At 42.2% G+C, this 27244-nt stretch overlaps 1 protein-coding gene across 5 annotated transcripts in view; it reads right to left on the reverse strand.

Moving 5' to 3' along the window:
* Positions 1-410: 410 nt before the first annotated feature.
* rbfox3a (RNA binding fox-1 homolog 3a) overlaps positions 411-27244 on the reverse strand; it is a gene marked incomplete at both ends in the record, with an annotated part of 244070 nt that continues 217236 nt past the window's right edge. For all 5 annotated transcript variants that reach the window (XM_083993815.1, XM_083993812.1, XM_083993816.1 and 2 more), the window contains 8 exons: positions 411-455; positions 2789-2867; positions 8328-8392; positions 8547-8586; positions 11131-11263; positions 20778-20831; positions 21935-21995; positions 23855-23947. In XM_083993815.1, coding sequence (XP_083849941.1) covers positions 411-455; positions 2789-2867; positions 8328-8392; positions 8547-8586; positions 11131-11263; positions 20778-20831; positions 21935-21995; positions 23855-23947 — 570 coding nt within the window. The remainder of the gene's footprint in view (positions 456-2788; positions 2868-8327; positions 8393-8546; positions 8587-11130; positions 11264-20777; positions 20832-21934; positions 21996-23854; positions 23948-27244) is intronic.

A 27244-nucleotide genomic window follows, 5' to 3' on the forward strand; every position in this document is an offset into this window, starting at 1 on the left:
GGAGCTGAGTTAGAGAACAATAAAAGAGAGAAAGAGTGAGAGGAAGAAAACAACAAATTTTCTTCATCAGCTTATTTTCCCACTTTGCCTTTTTTTTTTTCCCACCACGTACATTTCAATGCAAATACATTCAAGTCAACACAGAGTAACAAAATGTTCTTCTTAAAATAAGTACATTACATCAGTAAATGACAATGTGTACACTCTGTAGAAAGGGAAGCAACTTGAGAATGATTCTTGCATTTCAGGGTCTCATTTGCCATCTGGAAGCATTTTGTATTTAGTTTTCCATAAAGAGGGTAAAGATGGTAATTTAGTGATTTCATTTGTTCCTGTTGTTTTGTTTTGTTTAAGTTTTTTTTTGTTTGTCTGTTTTGCGGGGGAGGAAAGGGGACGTGTCTCTCTCTTTTCTAGTAGGGAGTGAAGCGACTGCACCCTCCTCTGTAAAGGCTAGCCTGCAACATCAAAGATGAAAAAGCTCCAATCAGTATTCAATGTAGAACCTTTGTTTGTAATATGAATATTCAAATGAACTTCTCTCTTTCCTCCAAAGAAACTCTCCTCCCTTTTTCCTCTTGACTCTTGTTTAATTGAGAGCGATTTTGTGCACAGGGCCGTTAGGACATTAGTGAAGTGAAAGAATGCGATTATGTGTGTGTGAATGGTGTATGTAAATGAGGCCGGATTTATAAGTTACATGGCTTTTCTTTTTGATCGCATGAAGCAAGGAAGTAGTGAATAAATTCCCTGACACATGTAAAAATTTCAATTAGGGTGAAATAGGAGCAGGGCGATGGGATGAGCAGAAGACAACCATCATGTCCTTTCTGGCGTCTGATTAGACACCTCAAGCAAAAAATATTCAAATAAAACATTTCTTTAATCTTTAATATCTCTGAAATAGAATAATGACTCTTAAAACTGCCAGAGAGAGTCAAATTACACGCTAAATGAGATTTTTCTGTTTCTATGTAACACTAAGGATGTCATTTAAACATTTAAATCACATTATTTACAATTTTACATTTATAGTTCGACAAGGCATTAGTTTTAGCATTAGCTATAATGTTTGGGCTAGTGCTAGTTTGCGTTAAGTACACAAACAAGCTCTCCAGTGAACCCACAACCAAATGATGACACACAATTCACAGTTCTTAATACTAAAATATTGAACCCTCCCAGTGTGGCCTTTACTTTATATACAGTAAAACCAACCAGAGAGGTAATAAAAGTGAGACAATTTTCTACCACAAAATAATTTCCTAATTGTGAATCAGCCTCATGTTTAGATGGCTAGCAAATAAACAGTTAGGGTCTTGGTCTAACTGTGTAACAAAACATTATTTGAACATGATGGTTATTATTTCTAACAAAAATGTAATATTTGCTGATCAGCAAAACAGAATAAAATAATTGCTGCCATAAATGGTATTGACACTTCCTGTGTGCGACGGAAACACACAGCAAGTTGTCCTGAGGTCACAGGACCAGAAAGTAGGGCCGATCCAAACTGACCCAAACTTTTCTCTTTCTGTAGAAAAGTAGTGGTTTTATCAGCATTTAAAATTTTAAACTGGAGACTGACTTGTGTGTACAACCAATCACTTACACAACCAATAACTCGACCTTTATCATCTCATCATTATTACTAAGCGCTGCTAATTTCACAGTTTAGAATGTGAGGCATGATAAAGTTTAAGATGGATTGTTTTTATGTTTAGAATCAAGGATAAAGAATTTGCAGTCAGGGGCTTTGGATTGCACATGGACGGATGAGGAAAAGGGGAGGAGTAATTTGAAGAAAAAAGAGAAGAAAGTGTAGAGTAATAAGGAAGAAAACACAGGCCACTGTTTTAATTAAGTAAATGAAGAGGAAAAAAATGGTTGTAATTAATGAAGGCTTTTAGCTAGCAGCTGCACTAGGACGGGAAGGGGAGGGGGTGTTTGGGGAGGGGGGAGCACGAGGGGAGGTGGTAGGGCTTTCGATTTCCATCACCACAAACACGTCAGCACTCAGCATTAACCCTCGTCTGTCTGGAGCCCAAGATGCTGCACCAGGCAGCAGCTTCGCTACCAGAAACTTTCATTCTCCTTCTCCATCTCCTACTTTCCCTCCTTTTTGTCGAGCTTTTTTTTTTTCTCTCTTTCTGCTTTAATCTCCCACGGCACGTTGAGGCATGTACTAGATGGTCGTAAATCTTTGGAGGAAGTCCCTACCCACGCCCTCGAAAGAAAACAAATTGTACTATCTGTTTGTTCCCCATCTTCTGGGGTGCTCTCTTTCTTTCTGTAGAGAGTTTTTTTTTTTTTCATCTTTGATGTTAGCTGCAAAGCTAGCTAAAAACAAACATTAACCATTCGACTCCCCTTGCAAAATTTGAAGAGACTGTTTCCTGTGGGGAGGAATTCTCAGTCTCAATTGGATTTCAAGCAAGTAGCTTCAGGCCAATGAAATTGAATAGGGAGTTTGAGAATAAGGCAAAGTCCCTTTTTCATTTACTGAAGTGGCAAAGATTCACATTAAACATTAAAATGGATCTCTCAGAGGGAAACACAACTCAGAGGAACAACAAGTAAGATTACACTCTTCTGTTTAAGACTTTCCAATGCTGTTACTAAGGCATGCCAGCAAATGATTAGAAGTGTTATTCATTTAATGTTAATTACTTAAGTAGTTTACTCATTCATATAAACAGATCAGTCTCCCATCCAGGAGCTCATACGGCGTGTTAAACAGTGAGACAACATCTCATACAGTCAGCGGCTAACAAGCAGAGGACAGACTTACCATAGTGCCCACACTGTAAGTGGCTGCAGGACCAATCGTATGGTGATATGGGTCTGCTGTTGCATAGACTCTGCCATAACTACGGAGGAGAAAACAGACAGAAACAGTGGTTGGTGTGACATCACAGACCTCCTTTAGCTTCTCCAGAATATTCATGAAACAAGTGAAGACAAACACAACCTATGGATATATTGCCAAGATCAGGACCTGCATTCATTAAGCATGATGGTGAGCCTCCGGGGAAGTGTGCATGAGAGTTGACTTGGATTAAAATCCTTTCTATGTCAGATGGGTTGCAAACTCTGTGAATGTGCCCTGAAAACATTCTTAATTAAGCCGGGGTTTGAACCCAGGGGCCCAGGCTGCATCTGAATAAACTCTCTCATGGACCCAGGGGCAAATTTGAACAGAGGGCTCCTGTTGACCTACCTTTCAGTGCCCCTCAGGTACACAGAAAACAAATAACAGACTACATATTGCAGCATTATTGTACTTTGCACCGAGCCCCAGAATTCCAATAATGGATAAAAGTAGCTGTGTGTCAGTCTGTGGGGACTTAATAAAACATATTTCAACATAGGAATATGGAGTAATGCGTAACATCTGCTGGAATTCTTATAAATATACAACTAGCCCATAATAATGTGGTAATACGGTTAAGCCAGCCAGCCATCCATCCATTCATCCATCCATCCATCCAGCCACCCGTCCATCCATCCATCCACCCGTCCATCCATCCATCCATCCATGTTCTCCAATCATCTAAACTCATTCCCTCGTGGCAGCAGCTCAAGTAAATCAGCTCAGACTGCCTTGCAGTGTTTTCCAGCTCTGCCTGGTGGTCTCCAAAGTGTTCCCGGTCCAGATACATAATCTCTCTGAATCTACCCTGGCCTCCTGGATCGTCCCAGAAGACCTCGGATGGGAGGCACCCAGGAGGAAAGCTAACCAGACGCCTGAACCACCCCTCTACTGCACAGCAATCTGGTGAAGGAAACTGGTTTCAGCCGCATGGATCCATGATCCTGTTCTTTCCGTCTCTACTCAAAACCAGAGGTGTGGGTAGGAACAAATCTCACTGATATATGGAGACCCTCACTTTAAAGCTCAGCCACCTCTTCACCACAATGGCCTGGCACATTATTGCTGACACAACAACACCAATCTGTGTCTCTCCTGCTCCATCCTATCCCTACTAACCCCTCCCTTGGAGCAGGCATTCCCAACACAATGAATTTGTATTTGTACTGCTTATGATATATATTGATATATTATGTTATATGGACGGATGTTTCTCAACTTTAATAAATAACAGGAGCAGCTCTCTGTATAAGGCAGTATGCAGACTGCATCTTCTGAAATGACCATACAGCTGAATCAAGATGTCTCTGATGAAAAATTTACCTAATGACCCTAATGAGGGGAGGATTTATTACAGGACTGATGTATTATACCGCATTCATTCTGTAAGTGTACCTAATAAACTGCCAACTGAGTGTACATTAACCTGCATTTACCACCAGCTTGGAAGTCCTAACAAGTTAGGACAGCTCTGCCGCTCCAGCGATGGTTTTTGTATATGAGGCAGTAGATTCACAGTCAGCGTGACATTTTGACTTATTCCCCAAACATAAAACTATATGGATTCTTTGAACCAGTACAAATCAAAGGTGAAGTTAATCAGCTGGGAAATACTGTTAATTGTTTCCCCCTTCCCCAACTCCAACCAGCAGACATAAACCCTGTGCATGTTGGCTTTGATTGAATAGCTCTGATAATGGATAGGGAGTGCTAAAATGAGTATGCATGAGACACATAAGGCACTGGGTCGTCGATTTTAACTGAGGTCTGGAGGAGAGATCTATAATCATTTCCCCCTCTCACTCACGCTAAGGACAGACCTATGGGATGAAAATGCAATCGATGTTTCCCTATAAATGTACGCTGTAAAGGTGAGAGTGTGTGATTGCAATGATTTGTTTTACCCATTTCAATTTATGAGGAAAAGTGTTTTATCTTCCGGGTGATGGGGAGGGATTGCAATAAAAGTAACGTCAGCCGGAGAGGGAAAAAAGACAGAAAGATAAGAAAAGAAATGGACGGAGTGATAAGAGTAGTAGATGGCTGAAGGGAGCGGGAAATGATATTATAAGCAAAGAGAAAAATGAGGGGACCGTCTTTTGGGGAGTGGGAGACAGGAGACAGAAGACACAAGGAAGAGGGGGAAATAAAGGTTTGTATAGAAAAACCTATTTAAATACAAAGGACGGTACATTTCTGTGATGATGTCCCATACCTTCCCTTCCTCCCTCACCCTCCTCTCCTATAGTCCATGTCTCCTCTATCTTCCATCTCCCCCTGTATCTCTCCCCGTCTGTCTCCTGAGGCTTATTTCCAGTCTTTTCACCAGCACTGGCTTGGAACTAATCCCCTCCCTCAACACCCCTCTCTTTTCTCGTTCCACCCCTCCATTCCTCTTTGTCTGATGCCACCGACCGCTTTATTTATATTCCTCTCTTCCTGTCTTGTTTGTTTATTCTCCTCTAAAAGTAAAAGGAAGCCAACATAGGTCTGGAGGGCAAAGATAAGTGGCTGCGCGGGCACACTATGTATTATAGAGGGAGACCTGAGGAGAGGTGGTGGGAGTTTACATGGAAGGAGGAGGGGGGAGGGAATTACTGGTGATGTTTAGGTTCTGCAAATAAGCTGTTCTTTCTCATCAGTGATCAATCACTGATACTTTTGATTAGTCTCAGTCAAAGCTGACACATGGGTTGCTCCACTCTTTCTGGTGAAATGTCCCGAAAAATTTGCTAAGAAATTGTAGAACAGATGGTTTCTTCAATATCAATAGTAATTGTTGTCTGTTTCCATGACTACAGCATGAACTGCTCGTAGTTAATTAAACATGATGTTTCATGGGTTAGAAGCCTACAGCTGCACAGTACAGTACAGTTTACTGTATATATACTGTATAGACAAACTATTAGAATGATTATGGTTTCCTGCTGCATCAAGCTTCCTCTCAGTCACACTCTCTCTCAAACATGCATCTGGCAAGAATTTCATCATCTTTGTTTTGTCCTGTGTGAGTATTATTTGTCCTTTGATTGATTCTTAGTCATTTAAAAACAAAAAAACAAAAAAAACATAATTACTCACTATTATAAACTAAGTAAAACTTGCAAAATGGTTTTCACCTGTTTCCAGAACTTAACAATATGATCCTGGTAAAACTTTTTCACAGATGAAAATAAAAACAAGGAACTTTAGAAAGATTATCCTGGTAAAACCCTCTTTTCAGCTATTCTAAAGTCATAAACTCATAGTCACAGAATTTTTTTCCAGCCCCTCCAGGCTTCTGTAGGAACCTATAGTTACCTGTAAAATACAGTGTCTCCAGGGCTGTGGGTGATAAAGGGCCTTTGCACTAACACTATTTGAAAAATGAAGGAAGAAGGACAAAGTGCATTTGAAGATCAGTCCCGTACCTGGTCTCAAGTGCAGAAAGTAGAAGTTTTTTGTGGGTGTGTGTGTGTGCGTGCGTGTGCGCGCCCTAGAGAGACAGAAGAGAGAAAGAGTCTCCCATTCATTGTGTGCAAGACCTCTCTTATCCCACAATAAATAAAACTCTTCACAGCCCCCCCCCCCCCCCCCCCAGCCTTTGCCCCATCTCCTCCTAGCTCCACCTCGCGGCCCAACTTCTCTTTAAATCAGCAGAGCTTAAAAAATAGAATGAAAGAGACACAGAATAAAAGATGAAACGGGGAGAGAGAGTGAAGAGGGATATACTACACATCAGCCACAGAGGGAGAAGGAATAACGGAAGGAGGGAATGTGAGGGAGAAGAAAAACAAAGGAAATGAAATAAGTCTTCTGGAGAGAGACATGCCCCCTCACCTGCTCTGCTCTGTTCATAATTCTCCTGAGCACGCCGCTCGCTCCTCGCCTCTGATAAATCTTACATTATCGGAGGCCTACAGGCTCTTGCTGTGGCTGTTTCTTATCAGGCCTGACATGCTCAATCTCCCTATGATTAGCTCCCCAAGCACCTTCATACACACACACATACACACCTAGACAGCAGAGGTAGTGGGTGTGGGCAACACTCAAACAAACACTCACACAGCCACATGTGTTTTCTTTTTTTTTATAAACACACATCACTTTTGATCTGGAGGAATCACCGGTGACTTGCGGCTCCCACAGAGCTGCACCACGAGGGGGGGCAGCAGTCCTGGGCAGAGTGGGGCCCATAGGGCAGGGCAAAGGGGCAACGGGCAAGGGCAAGAGCAGTAGGAGTGTTAATGTAGGGCACAATGCCCCAGAGGATTGATGGATCAGAGCTCCACCACAGCGCTGTCTCCTGCCTGCGCTGCTCCTCTCGTGTCACAGAGAAAGAGTAGGGGCCTAAACTCAAGTTTTCTGGCTCTGTTAACCAGGACACATCACCATGGTAACCAAAACTGTGTGCCTATGTTAATTTAACAGACTTTGATCAAAACTTATGAATAACTTGACTACTAACCAATGCCACTGAAAATCTTCCAGCAGGATCCAACATGGAGAAAAGTAAATTCACAGGCTGACTGTGGATCAGTACACTCACTTTGTTCATATTATTAATTTTTCTTTTTTTCTTTTTTTTGCACAACTACACAGACGTTTTATGAGATATTAACTTCGTTTCTACACACATCTTGACTTTTAAAGTCTCGACAAAAATCCCTATGGAAATTAATAAATTTAACACATTTTTCCATTCTTATTCTAGATTAGTGAATGTTGCCAGAAAATGCCAGACACTGATGGCAGCATTATTTATTCCATTTGGTTATAATCAGCATCATTACCCAGAATCAGCAATGTGAAGCTCAAACAGAGCCAGACCAAACTGAACTTCCTTTATGTAGAATGGAATTTTTCATGATGCTAATTCCACATGGTTCTGAGGTGTCGTTATACAAACAAGGCTGTAGTCAGTCATGTTTACAGTCTATGCAGCAACACAGTGCACTGCTCATCAGGGGATAGCAAATGATGAGCTGTAAGCTTCCCTCTACTCTGGGATCTTGGCTCACGTCCTCCTGCTCCGTGAACCGTCTACCAGACATCATCACATCCAATCTGAGCTTTCACGTCTTTCAGTGAGTTTTTAAAAGCAGCCACCATTGCATCAAACCGTCTGTGCACATCTTTGGAAAGTAGAAGCCAGTTGGATGGAGATTATTTCTGATACAGAGCTAAAAAATGCTCCTTGTAAAACTTTTTTTTTTAAACCTGGTTAAAACTTTTCTTCTCACCTTTCCTTTTTTTCCCTTCTTTTTTTACAGATTACAAAAAAGGAGAAAAAAAAAGTAGAAATACGATTCTGGTAAAACTTTCACAGATGAAAAAAAAAAATTCAGGAACTTTGGAAAGACTAACCTGGTAAAATATTCAAAAAGTGGAGCTGATCGACAGTTGATAACAGTTAAGAGATGCCTGTGCCAAATACAATCATGATCATTCACCTTGACGGAGCTGGACGCCAACATACCTGTCGCTGTAGGCAGCTGCAGCGGTACCAGCTGGCTGGGCATATCTGTAGGCTGCATACCCTCCCTGTGAGGAGACAGAGGATCCAATCAGGAACACAATATCCTCACCAACATTAAAGTGCAAATACAACTGACAGTAAAGCGGTGGGTCGCATGGTCAGGACACACCACATTAATAAGAGTCAATAAAAGATTCATATAAACGGAGTGTGACTTACATATATTTCTGCACCATAAAAACCATCCTGGTAGACCACACTGTTGACAGAGGACATCAAACATTAAACATAAACGACAACAGATAGGAAATATGTCTTTATCTATCTGGAGACTGCAACATCCAGAGAATCGAGTCTTTTATGAACGCAGATAAATGTTAGTTCCACTGAGTCCTTCCTGGGGTTTGTGGCCACTGTAACATTCAAATGGCGAAATCCACAAATTGCCTGGCTCACTCCCGCCTCCTGCAAACTGCAAATCTCCAGTCTTTCCAGTACCTGCCAATTTTGACAGGTCTGAGGCTACAGCATCATTGCAGCCCCCCTTGAACTCCATCAATACTCAGTTTGAAAGCTCCATGCAGGCAGACAGGTCAGTCCATAAGCACCTTCAACATGAGAGTCAGTGTTTTTCTTAGTACCAGAGACTCTGGTCTTGTGCTTCCTGGTCATTCAAGTTCTCAGCTGCTGAAAGGAGCTACAACACTGGAAACTGTGACCTATCAGTCATTAAAGGGGACATATTATGGAAATATCACTTTTTGAAGGCTCTTTAAAATATATTTGGGTGTTTGTCTTGCCTTCCCGCCGCCAAAATGTGAGAATTGACAAAAAAAACTGTAATGTTCAGGCTCCCTAGGTTGAAATCTATGTGGTTTTACGAGCTGTTCCCTCAGTTGTCTTCCAGTGATGTAACTAGGATTTGAATTTGCATAACACCACCCCTACCTGGACCAGTAGAAGGGGCGGGGCAAGCAGTGGTTCATTTGCATTTAAAGGGACAGGCACTGAAACCAGCCGTTCTGAACAGGGCTGTTTTGAGAGGATGAAAAGAGCTGTGATGTTTGATCCTTGGGGTATTTTGACCAAAGCTTGTCACAGACATGTCTTTATGACACCTGGGAACTATTTTCATTTGTGGAAAGGGGGCATAATATGTCTCCTTTAAACTTCTTGGTATATGACATCACTGGTTGTAGGGACCTAAGCAACCATTTTTGTTTGGGATTTATCTGCATCACCAATCACCACTTTGTTCAGCTGGTTTAACTTCAGTCTATGTATTGCCATGGCTCCAAAAATGTCAAACCTGATGCTCTGTCCCACCAATTTTAGCCAGAAGACTTTCCAGGACACCCACAGCGAATCATCCCTCCACCTTGGATTGCAGCAGTTCTGGGAAATTGAGCTGAAGGTAAAATCTTCCCACTCTTCTTGCCCTGACCCTGCTCCCTGTCCCCCTGACCGCTGCTCAGTCCAGAGGTTGCTAAAAGATTCACCTCTCCCTTGACCAGGAGAAGGAGGTCAGCGCTGCTTCTGTCCGAGGCTTCATCTGAAGTGATGCCCTGAGTGCCCTGAGGAATTCCTCACAGCCTCTGCACATCAGATCCACGCTACTCTCCTGGACAGAATGACTGGGTCCCCTTCCTCAATTCCCAGGTTATCAACCCAGCATCTGTCTAACTTCAGTGCGTGAGGTTTCATTCGCTGTCCAGGTCTTCAGTGTCAAACCAGACGTACGTAGTTTCCTCTGAGAGAGCTGGCACACTCTAAACATGTCTCCTCAGAGGTGGGAGAGGTAAGAAGGGCACCCCTGAAGATGAAGTTTAAACTCTTCATTGGTGTCTGAATTTAGTAATTTCTGGGCAAAGCTGACTTTTTCAGTATGCAAACAACAGCATACTGGTTTAAACAGTGAAGTATTCATTTGGACTTTTAATAAAAGAAACAATATACTTCACTGATGCATTTATGACAGGACATTGGTTCAGATACACAGAATTGACCAAAGGGTGACTGGTGGTAACTATTGTGTGCAGACAATTCAAGAATGTATTCAGCACTACAACACTCATTGTATCTTGTGGTCACCACCTTGCCATGCCTCAGTGTCTTGTTGACTTGTCTACATCCAAACCAAGCAGCCTGATTGATTATTTTTTTAAGTTCTCGAGTGAAAATAGTTCAAAAAAGTGTTTTGTTTTAAACTCTAAACTAACTATTAAATGCCTAATTAAAGAAAAATCATTTATACCAGCACCATCCAGTCTGTGCCAGATGACCAGCAGCTCCATTCATACATTACAATTCTTCTCTCAGCCTCCTGCCTTTACTCTTTGTCTCAATCTGCATTTCTTTCTTTCAACCCCACTACACTCCCTCAGTCATCTATTCTCTCTCTCCACCTCTCCCCCTCCACATCCACGAGGTCTCTCGCTCCTTCTGAAGCGGGCCCATTGGAGTGTGCACGGCAGGTCATAGCAGTCCATTCACAGCCAAATAAAGAATGACACATTAGAAAAAAGAGAGACAAATTTGGCCATTCTGGAATCAAAGAGCAATTTTCCGCTCTATTAGAAGGCAGCGGTTTTGTTTTCCACTCTTCTATAACTGTGCGTGTGCGTGTGTGAGAGCGACTGTGTTTCTGTGTGTGTGTTAGCTGCTGTGTCTGAGTAATACTGAGAATTAGCTTTGTGCAGTGGCGTGTTCTCGGTCTTGGAGGCCTGTCATACAGTGTTTATTTGATTATGTGTGTTTGTGTCAGTTGGATATGTGCATGTTGCGTGTGCTCGCAGCCACTCACGCTCCATAGGCAGGGATGGGTGGAGGAGGAGGTGCGGCGCGGAACGTGTTGTAGACGGCCCGACCCCTCCCTCTCAAATGGGCCCCTCTGTAGGCCATGGCTGCTCCTGTGCTGGGGTATGGAAAGCCTGTCACTGAGGGACACACATCCAGTCGCACAGAGACACACACATACACACACGTACACACAGAGAGGTGGGAAGAAGCAAAATATGTTACAAGTGTCACATTTTTCTTTGAATAAAATGATGAAAAGACATGACTGCTGCTGTGTTCTGGTTTTTGTACTGTAAAAATATAAATCAATTAAATATCGTGAAATGAAACATTCTCAGTGGGTTCCTATTGAAGAAGTCATTCTATAAGAATGACTCTCAAGTATATGGGGAACAATAATTCATAAAACTGATAGGACAGTGTGTTTGTTGGGGATTCTTTTAGGTGCAAGTTGAAACATATTTGAAGCATCTGACTGAGCACAAGTGTGTGAACAATAGAGCTCAGAGGAACAGAGGAATCATTTATATCAGGGTTTGTCAGTTTAAAGTGATAGTTCAACATTTTGGCAAATTGGCCCATTGCCATAATCCCTGTTGGTGCAAGCTATTTTTAGAACGGCGGAGCAGAGCCACGAGCTGCTCAGACCTACGCTACGGAGGCTAATGGAATTTCTTGGTTTCCCTCATCAAACTCATTAAATACACAATCCAACAACTCCAAAAAAACTCTTGTGGGTAAGTTGTGACCTGCACATTCACCACACGATGAGATAATAATGTAACATTACAAGACAGAGTTGCTTTCGAGGCAAATGCAGAGACTGCTTGCCGAAAAACTGCCCCCGATGGTGGTTTTGCATGAATTTACCCGAAAACAACTGTGTCCCGTAATGTTCTGTTATTATCTCATAGCGTGGTGAACGTGCAGGTCCAACAGGTCCACAAGAGCGTTTTGGAGTCGTTGGATTTGATGAGTTTGATGAGGATAAAATGAGGAAAAACCAGCAGCTCGCGGCTCTGCTCCACCGTTCTAAAAATAGCTTGCACCAACAATTAAAGGTAACAAACCTACTCTTAAAACTATAGGGATTATGGCAATGGGCCAATTTGCCAAAATGTTGAACTATCCCTTTAAAATAAAAAGACAACAACGGGATGGAGAGATGGACATTTGACTGATTTTGGACTTCAGCGGACTACCTACTGTACACACTAACTGGATCTGAACATGTGTGTATGCTGCACTGAGAGTGGAGTAAACATGTGTGTAAAAGTTGTTGTTCTCAAACAGATGAATGGCCATGTTTCTCTGTGAGGTAAACATATTCATTTTACCAGAATATATTTCCAGAGTGAGACTGCACATCATGTACGTGATTTATATCTACATGTCCAACATGACATTTACTGTGCAGCTGCAGTGAAAACACATATCTCTGCTGCACACATAACATCCTCTGTTTACTGGCCGCTAGTTACTTTAGGTAGTTCACATAAAATAAACCAGACAGAAAGCATCTCTCAGCCAACGAGAAATGATGTCTCTCATGTGCAATATCAGATATGTATCATATGTTATCACTGGCTGGATCATGTTCAGAGGCAACACATTATTGACTGAATGAAGCATTTAACAGCAGGGGAGTCACCGCGGGCTGACAGAGGTGGATTCACTGCCACATCAGAGACCAGAAGGCTTTACATCCACAGTTGGATATTCTGGCAGAGAACATCCACATAGTCCTTGAAAATGTACTGGTCAATGTATTTGTGATTTGCCAAATACATGTATTAACATTTCAATATTATACTTAATCGTGTTTTGTACAAAATGTGTTTGCTGTGGCTATTTAGTTGCATTGAAACTGTTTTAGGAGAGAGAGGAGTTCCTAGTTGTTTACATTTTGCCTAATTAAAACAGTTTCTGATCCGAGCCTAACCACCTGACAGGATTCACCTAGCTGTGAGAAGATGGAGGGAACGTTCCTGAGATGAAACTGAGAGCGGAGCTGGCAGAGAGAGCAGCAGAGGCTCAGAGGCCTGTGTAGAGGTTTGGCTCGGTGTTTGGCAGCAGGGACACAAAGCAGATGGCCTGTATTGTTTGTAGTGGTAGACTCAGCCTATGGCCATCCTTCATCATCCACATACACACACGCATAGACACACACGCGGGGGTCACCCTTACCGGCGCGGGGTGGCACGGTGATGTGATGTGAAGTGATTTAGGTGAAGGTCTGTGTTTAACCTTCAGCCGGCAGGAGAGCAAGGCTAAGAGTTAGTTTTCTGGATCCAGGGCCTACATGTCTGTACTCTGATTTGGAGTTGATGGGAAAAATACAATGTATGTGATTGTAACAGTGAGTCTATGAGTCCACCATCAGACAGAAACATACATTTATAGTACTATATACTGTATGGAGCACCCATGTTAAAATTTGTACATATCTTAATATAAATATCATAATGAATTAATAGTATGCTTAAGATGTGTATGTGATTTACATAGCATTTTTTAAAGTTTATTAAAACATCATACATTCCACCTGGTGGACCAAACCTGATTTTTAGTTTAATTTAATTTGATTTAATAATAATAATTAAATTTAATTGACACACTTTTTGTCTTATTTAAAAGGGACAGTTTGTGTTTTGACTGATCTGCTATTCAGGACAAACAGAAATAACTTCTGACTTACAGGCTGAAGAGAAATAGTAAAATGAGGGAAACAGGGAGAAGTGCAGAAATGATGACAGTGATGATAATCTTCAGAATAATATCCTATGGAATTATGCAAAATGTAGCTGGGCCTGTTCACAATGAAGGTGTATAATCCAATGCTGTGGTTTTCCAAAACTTTTTGACATGGCATTACCTTTTCAACAACAGGTGAAAATAGCTGACAGTGTGCCTCTAATCCTCAGACTAATATAAAGGTATTAAGGTTTTGCTTGTTTACTGTAACTGTAAACAGATTGAGATGAGATGCTCAGTTTATCAGGGAAACTTGAACAACCGTATAATCCAGACTACAGTGGCCATGAGAGCTGAAATACAACACAACTAAATATAGAAACGCTGCCAGCAGCACTGGTGACAATGTAGGCTATATTAAAAAGTGTTGATCCTGAAGTGATGAATTCAAAGCATTAAACAAGTCTGTCCCAGCCGGGTTCATCTCTTTTTTAGTGCCCCCTGGAAACAGGATGTGCAGCGTGTTCGTGTTGTGGAATTGATGAAGATGTTTTGTGAATTTGCTCCTGTCGTCTCTATTTGCATGTGTTCTCTTGAGCTGCAGTGCGTTGAGCTCTCAGGGCCACCGTACCCCCAGCCTTACATTTACACATAGCGGTATAGTGTAAAACCTGTGGACTGTAAACTCTAACAGATACAGATGAATGCCTTGAAAGGACCCCTGTTAAACTCCAAACACTCCATATCACCTCCCGAGCACCTTCAGACCTCGGAGGGGCCCCGGATATGGATGACTACACCTACTGTCTGCAGCAGCAGAGGAAAGCACAACCTGCTCCACTGCAAGTGTTCAGAGACCGAAACACTCTCCCTCTCTCACCCATCCATCTGTCTCTCCCCCCTCTCTCTCCCTCTGAGGGGTGATGGAAATTCTCAACCCTCTGCTGTTTCTGCCTCCACTCCAACTCGTCAGACAACAGCATTAATATGCCACACAGCCAGCTCGCAGTCTATTGGCGATATATTCTGAGCGAAGGATCAATTTCCCCCACCTCTCCTCTCTTTCCTAACATCAGAGTATCCTGAACATCCATATATTCATTCCTCTTTGTGCGTGTGTGTAAGTGCGTACATGTATGTGCGCACAAGTACACGTGTACTGTATGTGCGTGTTGTTGTTGGTGTGACGTATATGAATGCAATCTGATAATGAGCTACAGCCTGTGCGTGCTACAGCAATGCTGTAATAACCCTTGAATCATGGCGAGGCCTCCTCCTGACAGCCAGCGGGCCCATTAAATAAACAAACAACATCCACTGATACACACACACACATGCATAAAAAAAAACACTTCAAGGCTACATACACACATATACGCAAACCTTATCTAGTAGAGTGGGAGCTGCACGAGGACTTGTTGTTGGTGTTGGAGTTATTTATATTAAGACAAAAGAAGAGATATATAGGATTGTGTTTTTATGTATTCCATATATTTATATGTGATTATATCTGCAGCTGTGTGTGTGTGTGTGTGTGTGTGTGTGTGTGTGTGTGTGTGTGTGTGTGTGTGTGTGCTTGTGCGTGTCTAATTGTGTTCAATGAATCACACCTCAGCCCCAGCTTTTATTACGGTGTGTCTAACTAACTGCTTGGAAAATCACAAGAATCTACATGCTACATTACAACAGGGAGGTTGCGGGGTATTAAAATGAATTATATATTTTCACTGAGCAGATACATTAGAAACTCACAACGATGACATGAAGTGAATTGGGCTGAATGAGCCACAGTAAAAAAACTGAAGCTTTAACTTTGGATGATAAAGGCTAAATGAAGTGGAATTTCATTTAGCAAACAGACTGAGATCTTTGCTTATAAAGATGCATTTTATATAGTTTACCTATGTTACATGTGAAGTGTTGATCCATAAGAAGATGTATTTTTACTGAGCTCCAGTAACAACAGGTCAGCCCTCTCCTCTGATTGGCTAACTGTTTTCAGAGTGAGCTAATTTAAGGAAAAGATATTTTCACTGTATTAATATAGAAGAGGACATGGGCATCTCCCTTTGAACAATATGGGACCTTTAACATGAATATGAACTTCAACTGCATCCAGAATCTGCTGCCAATATGTTCATGTTCAAACTGCGGCTGAACCCGACAGCCTTTATTCTACATAGCATAACATATAGGATTGGTATTGATTATAGATTTCTTTTAGAAACGAGACTGCCAATAAGAGTACAGATTCATTTTTCATCAGTTTTTGCAGAGTAAATCTTAAATGCATGAAAATGTGCATTTTCCCTGAAAGTATATTAAATCTGCCTGTTCAGTTACCTACATACATGCATCATAATGTTTTAATCAATGAAGCCTCATCTACAGTCACGGTACATGATAGTACTGAGCAGTGCAGCTAAATGCGGCTGTATGGAAACCTCATGGTAAATCACCGGCTGCTTTCTAAACACCACAGACTGATTCAGTTAGAAAAGGTGGGGTCAGTAGCTGATCTGGGGTCGGCCTTGGACCGATGACGGGGGCGGCAATATGACAAAGGCCAGAGTTGATCTGATGATGTCGCCCTTCCAACTGCAAATTTTTCAGCATATGTTAAAAAGGCCCGAGCCACTTGCCTTGTTACTTTGCTGCCTGCATTTTGCATTTTAATCCTATTTGTTGTGTTCTGGAGAGCAGCTCTGCCAAGCTCTGCATATACCAGCTCCCATGAGATGCATGCACACACACACACACACACACACACACGTTTGTCCTGCTTTGCATATACCCAGTCTAGGACACAGTCAATCAATCAGTATTACATTTCCCTCATTGTCCTTCAAGCCCATGCAGTCTATTTTACCCAGTCACCCAAACACACATATGCACGCATGTACACACACACACACCCAACCACACACACACACACAAACCTCTTTCTCGCCTGTGATGCACACACTCTCCACGTAGGCCAAGGCTATTATGCAAACTCTGATCAAAAAACATTAGAGGAAGTCTGGACTCATCAGAGTTCACCCCACCGAGCTGCAGTGGATCATATTAAGGTGTTTGGGTGAGTGTGTGCACCCACGTCTGGTTGTGTTACGATGGAACACATATTTAGTTGTGTTTCTCCCACAATCCTCTTTGATCACCTCCCGATAAATTCCAGGTTGAATAACTTAGCAACATGACATACTAATGTAATTTCCTGGAAAAAACAGGCTTTTATTTTTGTTATTGTTGTTGTTATCATAATTATCATTATGGTAATAATCATAGCTGACCTTTGGATGTACTTAGCTTTGGATTTAATTAGTCTGATACATGATATTAATAAGTAATGTCACTATGATACCTCCCCTACTGTAAAAAACAAACCCACTCACACACCAAGACAGATGCTTTCAACATGTGTGTCTATTCATGTTACAGTTTTACAGTATTTAATTGAGCTTCAGCTTTTTATCTGATAATTCATAGCATTGCATCACACAGTGTAGCTTTGTAACAATGCTAAAGTGTGTGTCTATTTGTGTGTAACTGTGGGTGTCTGCTTGCTTGCATACCGGAGCGTGACTGTAGCAGCAGAGCGACTGTACATCTATGCCTCAACTAGGCTACAACATTCATGAGCGTGTGAGCATGAGTGTGTATGCATGTGGAGGTCATGCATACACACCCATGACGGATGGTGAGGTCATCCGTCACTCCTCTGAATGGGGTTTGCGCACAATAAACTTGTAGCTGAGCCCAGCAATGGAGATGGAGTGCACTGTCAGCCGGCCAGGATTTATGGAGCCCGATTCAGCTGATGGGTGCTGGGAAAAGCTATCTGATAAAGGGTGATTAATCGCCCTTACATCCCACTTTATATCCTGCTTTACTCCCTCTCCAAAATAGATTAAATGCAGCCATAATTATTTCAGAAGGAATCTTAATCCCATGTACTTTTGCTTACAGGTGGGAATTCTTCCATTTTTCATCGCGGGGGGTGAGAGGAGGGAGAGGAGCAGGGACACCTGGGAGTAAAAATGCAAAGGTGGAGGTGTGCATAGAAGCTGCACACTAGGCCTCAGCGCAGAGGAAGAAGGTATAAACAAAAAGAGAGCACAGAGGTTTCCATCCCTCTATCTCTCAGAGAGCCATGGTGGCCTTTAAAACCTCTGTGTTTTCTAATACTGAGAACCAGAGGTGGCCGCATCATTACAGCTGTGATGAAATGCTAAACACAGGTCAGTGTAAATGGTTACAATGACATTTATCAGCATATTATTTAATGAGACGTCGGTTTAAATTATGGTTCAGTGTTCAAAAACCAGAATGCCACTCAGATTTTTACTGCATTTCTACTGCTTCAGGCTCAAGCTTTTAGTCTTGTCTGGAAAATAATTGACAGAAGAAAGTGGTAGAAAATTGGAATTTAACTGGAAATATGCCCAAAAAAGCTCACCTTTATGATATTATGTAATATGTACACATCTGATAATTATTATAAATATATTAATATTGTCCAGATCTGTATATTGTGACAACCAGATGGTGGTGGAGGACGGAAAGATGGAAAGAAAGAGAGAATGAAGGAAGACAGACATCCCAGCTCTGAGAGTGTGTGAACAGCCATGCCTGGCAAATGTGCTGCTGCTCTGTGGGTTTGAATGTGTAGGTCAGGAGGTGTTGAGGAGGTTAATGAGCCAGAGAGACACTTATTCAGGTAAAATGGCTGGATTATTGCTTTTAAAGTACTACTTACTGTGTATGTAAATTGAATTTAGGTTTAGGAGGATTGAGAATGGATGTAATAAAAATATAGACTGGTGTTAAACTAGCGAGTGTAACCGTGTCCGTATGCGTGCGTGTTTGTGCTGTTGGACACATGGAGACCTGAGCTGACAGAGATCTGTTGGTGGTTTAGGAAAGATGGTGTTTTTATTTGATTGTTAATGCTGTTAAAACATTATATAGTGTCTAGAGTCATTATTTACAGCACTGGTTAGAAGAAGGCGTTTAGTGTTGCTGTTTGGCTGGGATGGAGGGATGGATGGTGGGATGGAGGGACAGAGGTAGAAAAGTAGGAGGAGGGAATAAAAGAGACGGATGGCCTCCCTCTGTCAGCGTGGTTATTTAGAGGAGTGCTGTAAAGCTGTCGGAGGAATGAACAGATTTCAGACTAATGAGCAAAAAGGAGAAGCGGACAATCTCAGCACTTGAAAGCAGGCTGTTAGAAGGCCTACGCACCGGGCACCAGCAGCACATTGGCCTGGTCGCATCGCTCTGAGACTCATATGAAGAAGTAGAACTATGTTAATCCATCAACTTTTGGAGGAGACGTGTTATAGTCACTGGACAGAGAGGACTTGGGAACTCAGCTGCTACATATGCAGATTATTCCAGATGCTACAATTTACAATTGAACTTCTTCTATCTTTAATGTGATTAAATGTCATCACAATGCCACTGTTATATCCTGCTCGCTGTTCATAAACAACATGTAAAACATACAATGTACATATCATTCATACAAAATACACATATTCATACACACATTTATCCAGTATTTATTATTTATTTCATGGCACTACCTCACATCTACTGTACAGTGCAGTGGGGCCACTGATCGCTTTATTTAAAACTATTTTTGTATTCTTATATATGGCTTTTTAAATGTAAGTACAAAGTAATTCAAAATGGGAGTCAAATACCTACACATGTGGACATATTTGGCCATTGAAGCGAATTCTGATTAATGTCCATTAAAGGGATAGTTCAAGATTTTGCCATAATCCCTATTCTTAGGAGTAGGTCCGTTACCTTTATTTGTCGGTGCAAGCTGTTTTCAGAACGGCAGAGCAGAGCCGCGAGCTGCTCAGAGCTACTCTATGGAAGCTAATGGGATTTCTTGGTTTCCCTCATCAAACTCATCAAATGCACAATACAAAAACTCCAAAACGCTCTTGTGGACAAGTTGTGACCTGCACATTCACCACGCGTTCCCGTCAGGAGCAGTTTTTCAGAAAGCAGTCTCTGAATTTGCCTCAAAAACAACTCCAGCTCGTAACGTTCCGTTATTATCTCATAGCGTGGTGAATGTGCAGATGACAACTTGTCCACCAGAGCGTTTTCGAGTTGTTGGATTGTGTATTTGATGAGTTTGATGAAAGAAATCCCATGTGCCTCCGTAGCATAGTGCTGCTCCGCCGTTCTAAAAATAGCTTGCACCGACAAATAAAGGTAACAAACCTACTGCTATGACTATGGCAATGGGCCAATTTGCCAAAATGTTGAACTATCCCTTTAAAATATCATACTTAATAAAGTATGAGTGGTAGAGTGGAAGTTTTACAAAGGTTTTTTTTTTTTTTTTTTTTAACTTTGATCAAGAATCTCCTCTAGAATGTGAAATTATCAAAAATAAATGTCATATTTGTTGGACTCATCTCTGACTTCATCAAACTTACATGAGCCTGGATATGTTCCTTTCTCTCTCTCAGTTTTTACAGTGTGCACATATAGAAACATGAAAATCTGTGATCCACTGCACAGGGTAGATGCTCACATCTTTCACACATCACATGGAAGAAAAAAAAATAAAGGTAAAGAAAAAAGGAAGTGTCACATCATGAGCAGTAGGGAAGAGAAGGAAACATCCTGCTCCCTGTGCCTTATACTGAGCACCCACTCAGCATGACAACACAAAGGTTTCCAGGAGACACAAAGAAGTGTTGAACCCAGCTGGGACACACTCAGCATGGATGTATTATAATACATGCATGTGCACTTCTTCAATGCTTTTAACTTGAAAAACCACGGAGCATCAAGTGCCTCCCATCCAGCTTCATCACGTCTTTGTGTCTCCTGCAATTGCATCCGTTGTCTCTGTGCTGCTTGCAGTGTGTGTTTGTTGTGTATGTGTTGTCAGGTCATGTTCTATAACTGTGTGCGATTATTTACCTGCATAAAATTCAGGACCATATACTGCTCCAACCACTGGATTCAGCTTCCAGCCTGCCAAACACACACACACACACACACACACACACACACACACACACACACACACATAGAGTGGATGTTAGCATTATATATATATATATATGGATATGTATAACACACTCGTATACATACATAGATATATAACATGAATTGTTTCAAAGATTTTTTTTTCAAATGAACCGACTCTTCTTCTCCTCCCCCTCCGACTCTTCCTTCTTGTCTCATTCACAGGTGTGTGTGTGTGTGTGTGTGTGTGTGTTTGTCCGGGCAGGTTTAGGGCCTGATGACAGTGAAGAATGGAAAACCCTTCAGGGCTGATTCTCTCTGTCTCTGCACCCTCAAACATTATGTGTATGTGTGTGTGTGTGTGTGTGTGTGTGTGTTTGGCCATTTAATTCCCTCCCTTGTTCATCCATCCCCTCCCCCTCCCCCCTCCCCCCTCCTCCCTTCTTTTTACTTCTCACATTCTCCATCATTCCCTCCCTCTCTCCCTCCGTCACCCATCTATTCCATCCACATGAATGAGTGTCTGTGAGAGGGATGGGGGAGAGAAACACACCCTAAAGGCCTCTCTCTCTCGCTCCTTACAGTGACTCCTGGCTCTTTTTATTGGCTCTTTTCATTTACCCATTCACTCTCTCGTCCATCTACCAAATACCCCCCCGCCCCACTCTCTGCTTTAAATCCCCTCCTCCATCTCCAATCTTCCTCTTCCTCTGCTGCCCTTTTCCCTTTACCCTGGTAAGAAAAGATCTCACTTTGCTATTTGCATGATATTTCAAACCAAATCGACTGCCTCTCTGACAAATATTGATTTCATTAATCAAATGTGAACAACTCTTTTTGTGTGAGGGCAGAATCTGCTGCCTGGCTTCCATTTGCAGCTTTTTTGGTTTCTTTTCCATTCACAGTACAAGCTGAATGGCTGGACTTTTGGCTGGACCGATTTACTTCCTCTCATAAATATGCCCATCTGATGCTCTGATGCTGGCAGAAATAATGGGCCAGAAAACTAGAACGTGGGGACAACATGTGAAACAAATGAGAAGAAGAAAAAGGAGTGGGAGAGTGGGAGAAAGGATCAATTAGATATGAAAACAAATCTGAAGTCTTACCGTTTGTGTAAGGGTTTGCCACCTTTTTGTTGGTCATTACTCTGGCTGTGGCATTGTTGACCTGTCAGCAGACAGACAGAGATTAATGTGAGGGCAGATACACAAGCAGAACAACACACAGCAAAATCACAGTGAATAACGTGGATAATCCACATCATACCCACTCTTCATGCCATGCTGGAATTTGAGGAAAACATGCAGCGAGTCAAAGATCTGACGTTCAACAAGGCAACATTCAAGAACAAGTCACCCAACCTCAACGACCACACAGGTCGTTTGTCCCGAAAACCACTGACATGAACCATCGCAGAGTTTCCTGCATGAGCCACGAATACTTCAATAACGTTGAAGAATGAATAACTAATGATGTGACAGTGATGCGTGAGTTTTAGCTGCTAGGTTAAGAGAAGGATCAAATTAGCTCTTTGTAGATGTTCAAATCCAAAAGTTTGTTGAATGAGTGTATTCATGTAGAGGTAACGTAAACTGTTGTGGGTAACACTTTATAATAAGCACACGCTATTAAGCATTAGTTAAGCATTAATAAATACTGAATTCTTCATTTATAACGCATGAACACTCATTAGTATGTAGTTTATAAATACAGTTAGTGCCTATCAATGATGAGTAAAACATTTTTAACTGTGTTTATAAGTCTCCATGGGTACACCTTACTGTTTACTGTCGCACACTGTGACAATGGCGACAAGAGATTAATTGCGGTTTTCCTTGGTTTTCCTGTCCACACATGACTGCTGAAACTGGACTGAAACTCAAAAAAGTTCACCCTGGACTGTGGTTACAAAAAACTCCAGTTTCAGGAGCCCACAACTGTGGTTATGTGTGGATGAAAGAAAGGCCAAACCATGCAGAGAAACACACGGTTTCAAAAATACCCGTGTTCATGTGGACGGCCCCTAAATCAAGCAACAGCACTGAGGAGCCAGACACTGCAGTTCTTTGATTGGCCACTAGAGGCTCACCCCCCGAGTTACTCCCCATAGACCTCCCTGTTAAGATGTCTTCCGAGCAGAAATAAACATGTTTACAACCTGGAACAAACATAGTTTTGGTCTCTACATGCAACTTATTTGCATTTTTTGACATTTTTTTTGATACAACTAACATCTTTTACATTTCATTAGACCTTAAAGTTATGAATAATTGACAGTGTGACTAACATTAGTGGGTGCTGTGTACACCCACCATCGAAACAGACCTCCATCACCAGGAAACAGAACAGAAATTGTTGGTAGCAGTAGTAAAGTCTGTCTTTTATATTTCAAGGTGAATGACTGTCAAGGAAAAAAGAATTCCTTTCTTCCCTCTATCAGATGAAACAAAGTGAGTTAAAATGATAAAAATAAAAGGGGAAAACAGATTAAGTGGAAAATGAAACGGGATGGTGACATCAAAATAGAGGCAACAACTTGTATCCATATGTAAAAGCCTGCTGTCAGATTTGTGATCTTGGAGGGAGTTCATTCTGAACCAGTTGTTTCACTCAAATCAAAAACCACCGCACTGTACTGCACATGCCACAGACACAAAGTCACAGGACAAAATCCATCACAAGCAAAGCCGAATTCAACGTGTATGCAAGGGGAAAAAAAAGTAAGAAACAAAAACATTGCAGCACACTCACATTCCACTGAACAGATCTGTCTTTCTCTTTGTCACACACACTTACGGATCAGGGTTCGGCATGCAGTGTTCAAGGTGCAGCAGGCAGGTGGGAGAGAAGAAATAGACATAGGAGGAGAGGAAGGGGAGGGGGGTACTGCAGGAAACGTCAGGCAGGCACGAAGAAGAAAGAGTCAAAGGAGGAGAAGAAGAAGAAGAAGAAGAAGAAGAAGAAGAAGAAGAAGAGGAGGAGGAGGAGGAGGGGGGAAGTGAGGAAAATCAGGAAAAGGAAGGCACCTCTATTTTCCGTCCTTCTACGATTGTACCATTTAGTTTCTCCCGTGCACGATCAGCATCTGCACTCGTTTCAAATGTTACAAACCCAAAGCCCTGCAGTGGCAAGGAGGTGGGGTTGGAAAAATCAAGCAACGGAAGGAAAAGAAGTCCAGAAATGAAATGAAATGATGAAACAAACAAAAAAAAGGGGGGGAGGGAGGAGAAGAGAGAAGAAAAAGACACAAAGAGCAGAGATGAGAGAGCTGCAGGTCAGGACCACGTCTAAGAATCTAGAAGCAGAAGCCGGAGAGACGTTAGGCTGGTTAGACACACAGGAGAAACAGAGTTACAGTGAAGCTGGGAAACACAAGGACATCAAACCACACACAACAGCTCTGATCATGTTATTAAATGACATTATATATGAAATCACCACCTCATCACAGTGTGTGGATGTGTGCATGCTTTTTGATTTTCCCTGCTCCTCCCAGCATTGCAGACTGTCACAGAAACAACTGGACCTAACCGAGTTAGCTGATGAAATGAAAGGGATGCGCATGTGTGTGTGTATGTGTGTGTATGTGTGTCTGCTGTACGGTGCAGTTGCTCTGCTGGTGTGCAGAGGCCCCTGTGGGAGAGCAGATAAGTGCCACACAATTACAATCTCCACGGGATCAGTCAGTCGTGACTCTCTGAGCCCCAGGACGCAGCTCGCTCATGACACCCTGTCTGTCTGCGTCTCAGACTGGGCCTGGAGACGGAGCTCGCTCACACGGCCCCCCGTAAGTGGGTAAAACATGGCTTCGAATCCTGCTGCACTGCAACATCTGGTCTATGTGAGCGAGCTTGAAGCAGACAGAGTGTGTGAGCTGAAAGATGGTCTCTGTTATCGCTGATCAGTCCCTGGATGATCAGAAACCTTCACATCTACATTCTGAGCTGCTCGATCTTCTGAATCCTGCTTGTTTAGCACCACAACCAGCCGTCTGAGCTCCCTTGTGATCTTTGACCCCTTCACTGTGGCCCATCAAAGTGCTTTCTACTAAGACTGAGGCCAAAATGGCAGGGTAGCTATATTCTCTGATGGAATCATTTCACCATTGCACCAGATTTTTTTTTTCTTCCAGAACTTGTAAATAACACTTTCATCTTTAATGCAGTCCACGTAAATCATGTGAAACCTCCTGCTGCCTCCACGACAGAAATTTAATGATCATAATATATATGCACATGGGAATGAAACAGGTTTAATAAGACAGCGATGTGCACATTTCCTAGTTTTAAGATGATGATGGCCTGAGTTTTCCTCCTTTGGTAAAATGTAATTTCTTTGTTTGGGGAATGATGGATGTCGGTAAAGTTTTTCTGTCAGGCATCTTTAAATGAGCGACTAAGGAGGTTTTCATGAAAAAAAAAAAAAAAAGTTAAAGATTCTGTTCATGGGAAAAAAATCCACCAGGAATTAGACCAAGGCCCTGGTGGGATACATGTCTCAGCTCTTGGGACTCCTGCTCCCAAATCCCTGGAACTCATTGAAAAACCAGTTCCCAGTGTTTGTGGTTCTAATTCAAGATCCACAACATCCTCCTGGCTGCACTCCCATTCACTTGCAGCTATGTCATGTTTTCAGTGCCCAAGTGGACATGTTTTCAGGAGTGGATCCATGTTTGCGGGTCGCTCAGCTGCTTCATGGCTGCGTGTGAATCTAACACCCCACTGTGCTGCTAATCTGCTCCTCCATCACTCATTTTAAATGTCACTCCAGCTGCTGTCATTAACCAGTATCAGAGCACGCTGTCTTGTTGGAGGTGCGACTGCTGGTTAACATGGTAGTTTATTTATGAGCTCTGTGATCATATTTCACACTGGTACTGATATCTAACCTCAGAAATAGAGAAATATCAAAATGAAATGGAACGGGTTAAAGGGGCCATACTACGGAGATATCACTTTTTGAAGGCTCTTTAATATATAGGGTGTTTTGTCTTGCCTTCCAGCCCCCAAAATGTAAGAAATGACAAAACAATCTGTACCAGCTCTACCTGTACTGGTAGAAGGGGTGGGGCGGGGCAAGCAGTGGTTCATTTGCATTTAAAGGAACAGGCACAGAAACCAGCCATTCTGAACAGGGCTGTTTTGAGAGGATGAAAAGAGCTGTGATGTTTGATCCTTGGAGTATTTTGACCAAAGCATGTCACAGATATGCCTTTAAGACACCTGGGAACTATTTTAATTTGTGGAAAGGGGGCATAACATGTCTCCTTTAAATGAGCAATCTGAACCTATCCTAAAAATTCTCAAACTCTAACCTTCCTTTTGTAACTCTAAGAACTATTTCTTCCCTCTTGTTTTGACAGAAGATCATCTGAAAGTGACAGCATGTCATATACATGTCTTTAGGACACCTGGGAACTATTTTTAATTTCTGGAAAAAGGGTATTATATGTCTCCTTTAAAGGCCCTGGTCCTGGTGCACAGGTCACAGACCCAGTGGATCCAGAGCCCGACTGTGAAGCTGTGGCCTGGTGTTTTTGTCTCGTACAGACAGACAGACTCTGCCGCTCCCGTGGCGCCCTGTCACTGCTGAGTTTATGGTATGGAGGCAGAGAATGAGCTCCATTTGATATGCCTGGCAGACACGCCTGTTGGACAAAGAGCCAATCCTTTTCGCTCATGTATCCTGGGCCGGTCGTTGCTCTGTAATTGCTTTGCCAGATAATATGTGCAAACGGCACCGGATGCCGTGATCTTGTATGCATATACAGGATTCACTGCCTTCTGCTGATCACAAATAACACACGGGCCTGTGCTGCAGGAGGAGGAGGAGGAGGAGCAGATAAAAAATACATTTAACAGAGTGAAGTGGGAGGAAAATTAATCCTTCTGACATTCTTTTAACATGTATGGGTACGTTCGCTCGCTGCTCTTCGCCCTGCATGCAGATGGTCTGCTTCTTTTCATGTGTAAATAATTCCGGTCCAAGGTGTTCTAAGGACTGGCATATGACCAGACAGGCAGCGAACGGAAGAGCTGCTAGAGGAGAAACAGTGCTCACGGAAAGAAACAGCAGGAGGGCTACTAAGGCAGGGTGCTGTCTACATGTCCTTGTCTCTGATACCTTTTAATGATCATGCTAAATCAAAAGCTGGTTGTCCTACGAGCCTCACAGCTACAGATGTTCATCTATACATTTTGCTGTTAAATTACCAGGAACCATGTTGCTATTACTTCCTGGTGCCATGAATATGCTGGAATAATATATTGTGAGCTGCTTTTGTTCAGGAACCTCTGTAAGTGTGGATGAGCACAGCTCTTCCAAAACATATCCCCTCATCAGCTTTAATGGTGGTGGTGGTGGTGGAGCGCTCTGTTTGATATGTTGCTGCAAAGTCTCCCATAGGTGTTGGAGTT

This window comes from Trachurus trachurus (assembly GCF_905171665.1).
Source record: "Trachurus trachurus genome assembly, chromosome: 19".
Taxonomy (NCBI): Eukaryota; Metazoa; Chordata; class Actinopteri; order Carangiformes; family Carangidae; genus Trachurus; species Trachurus trachurus.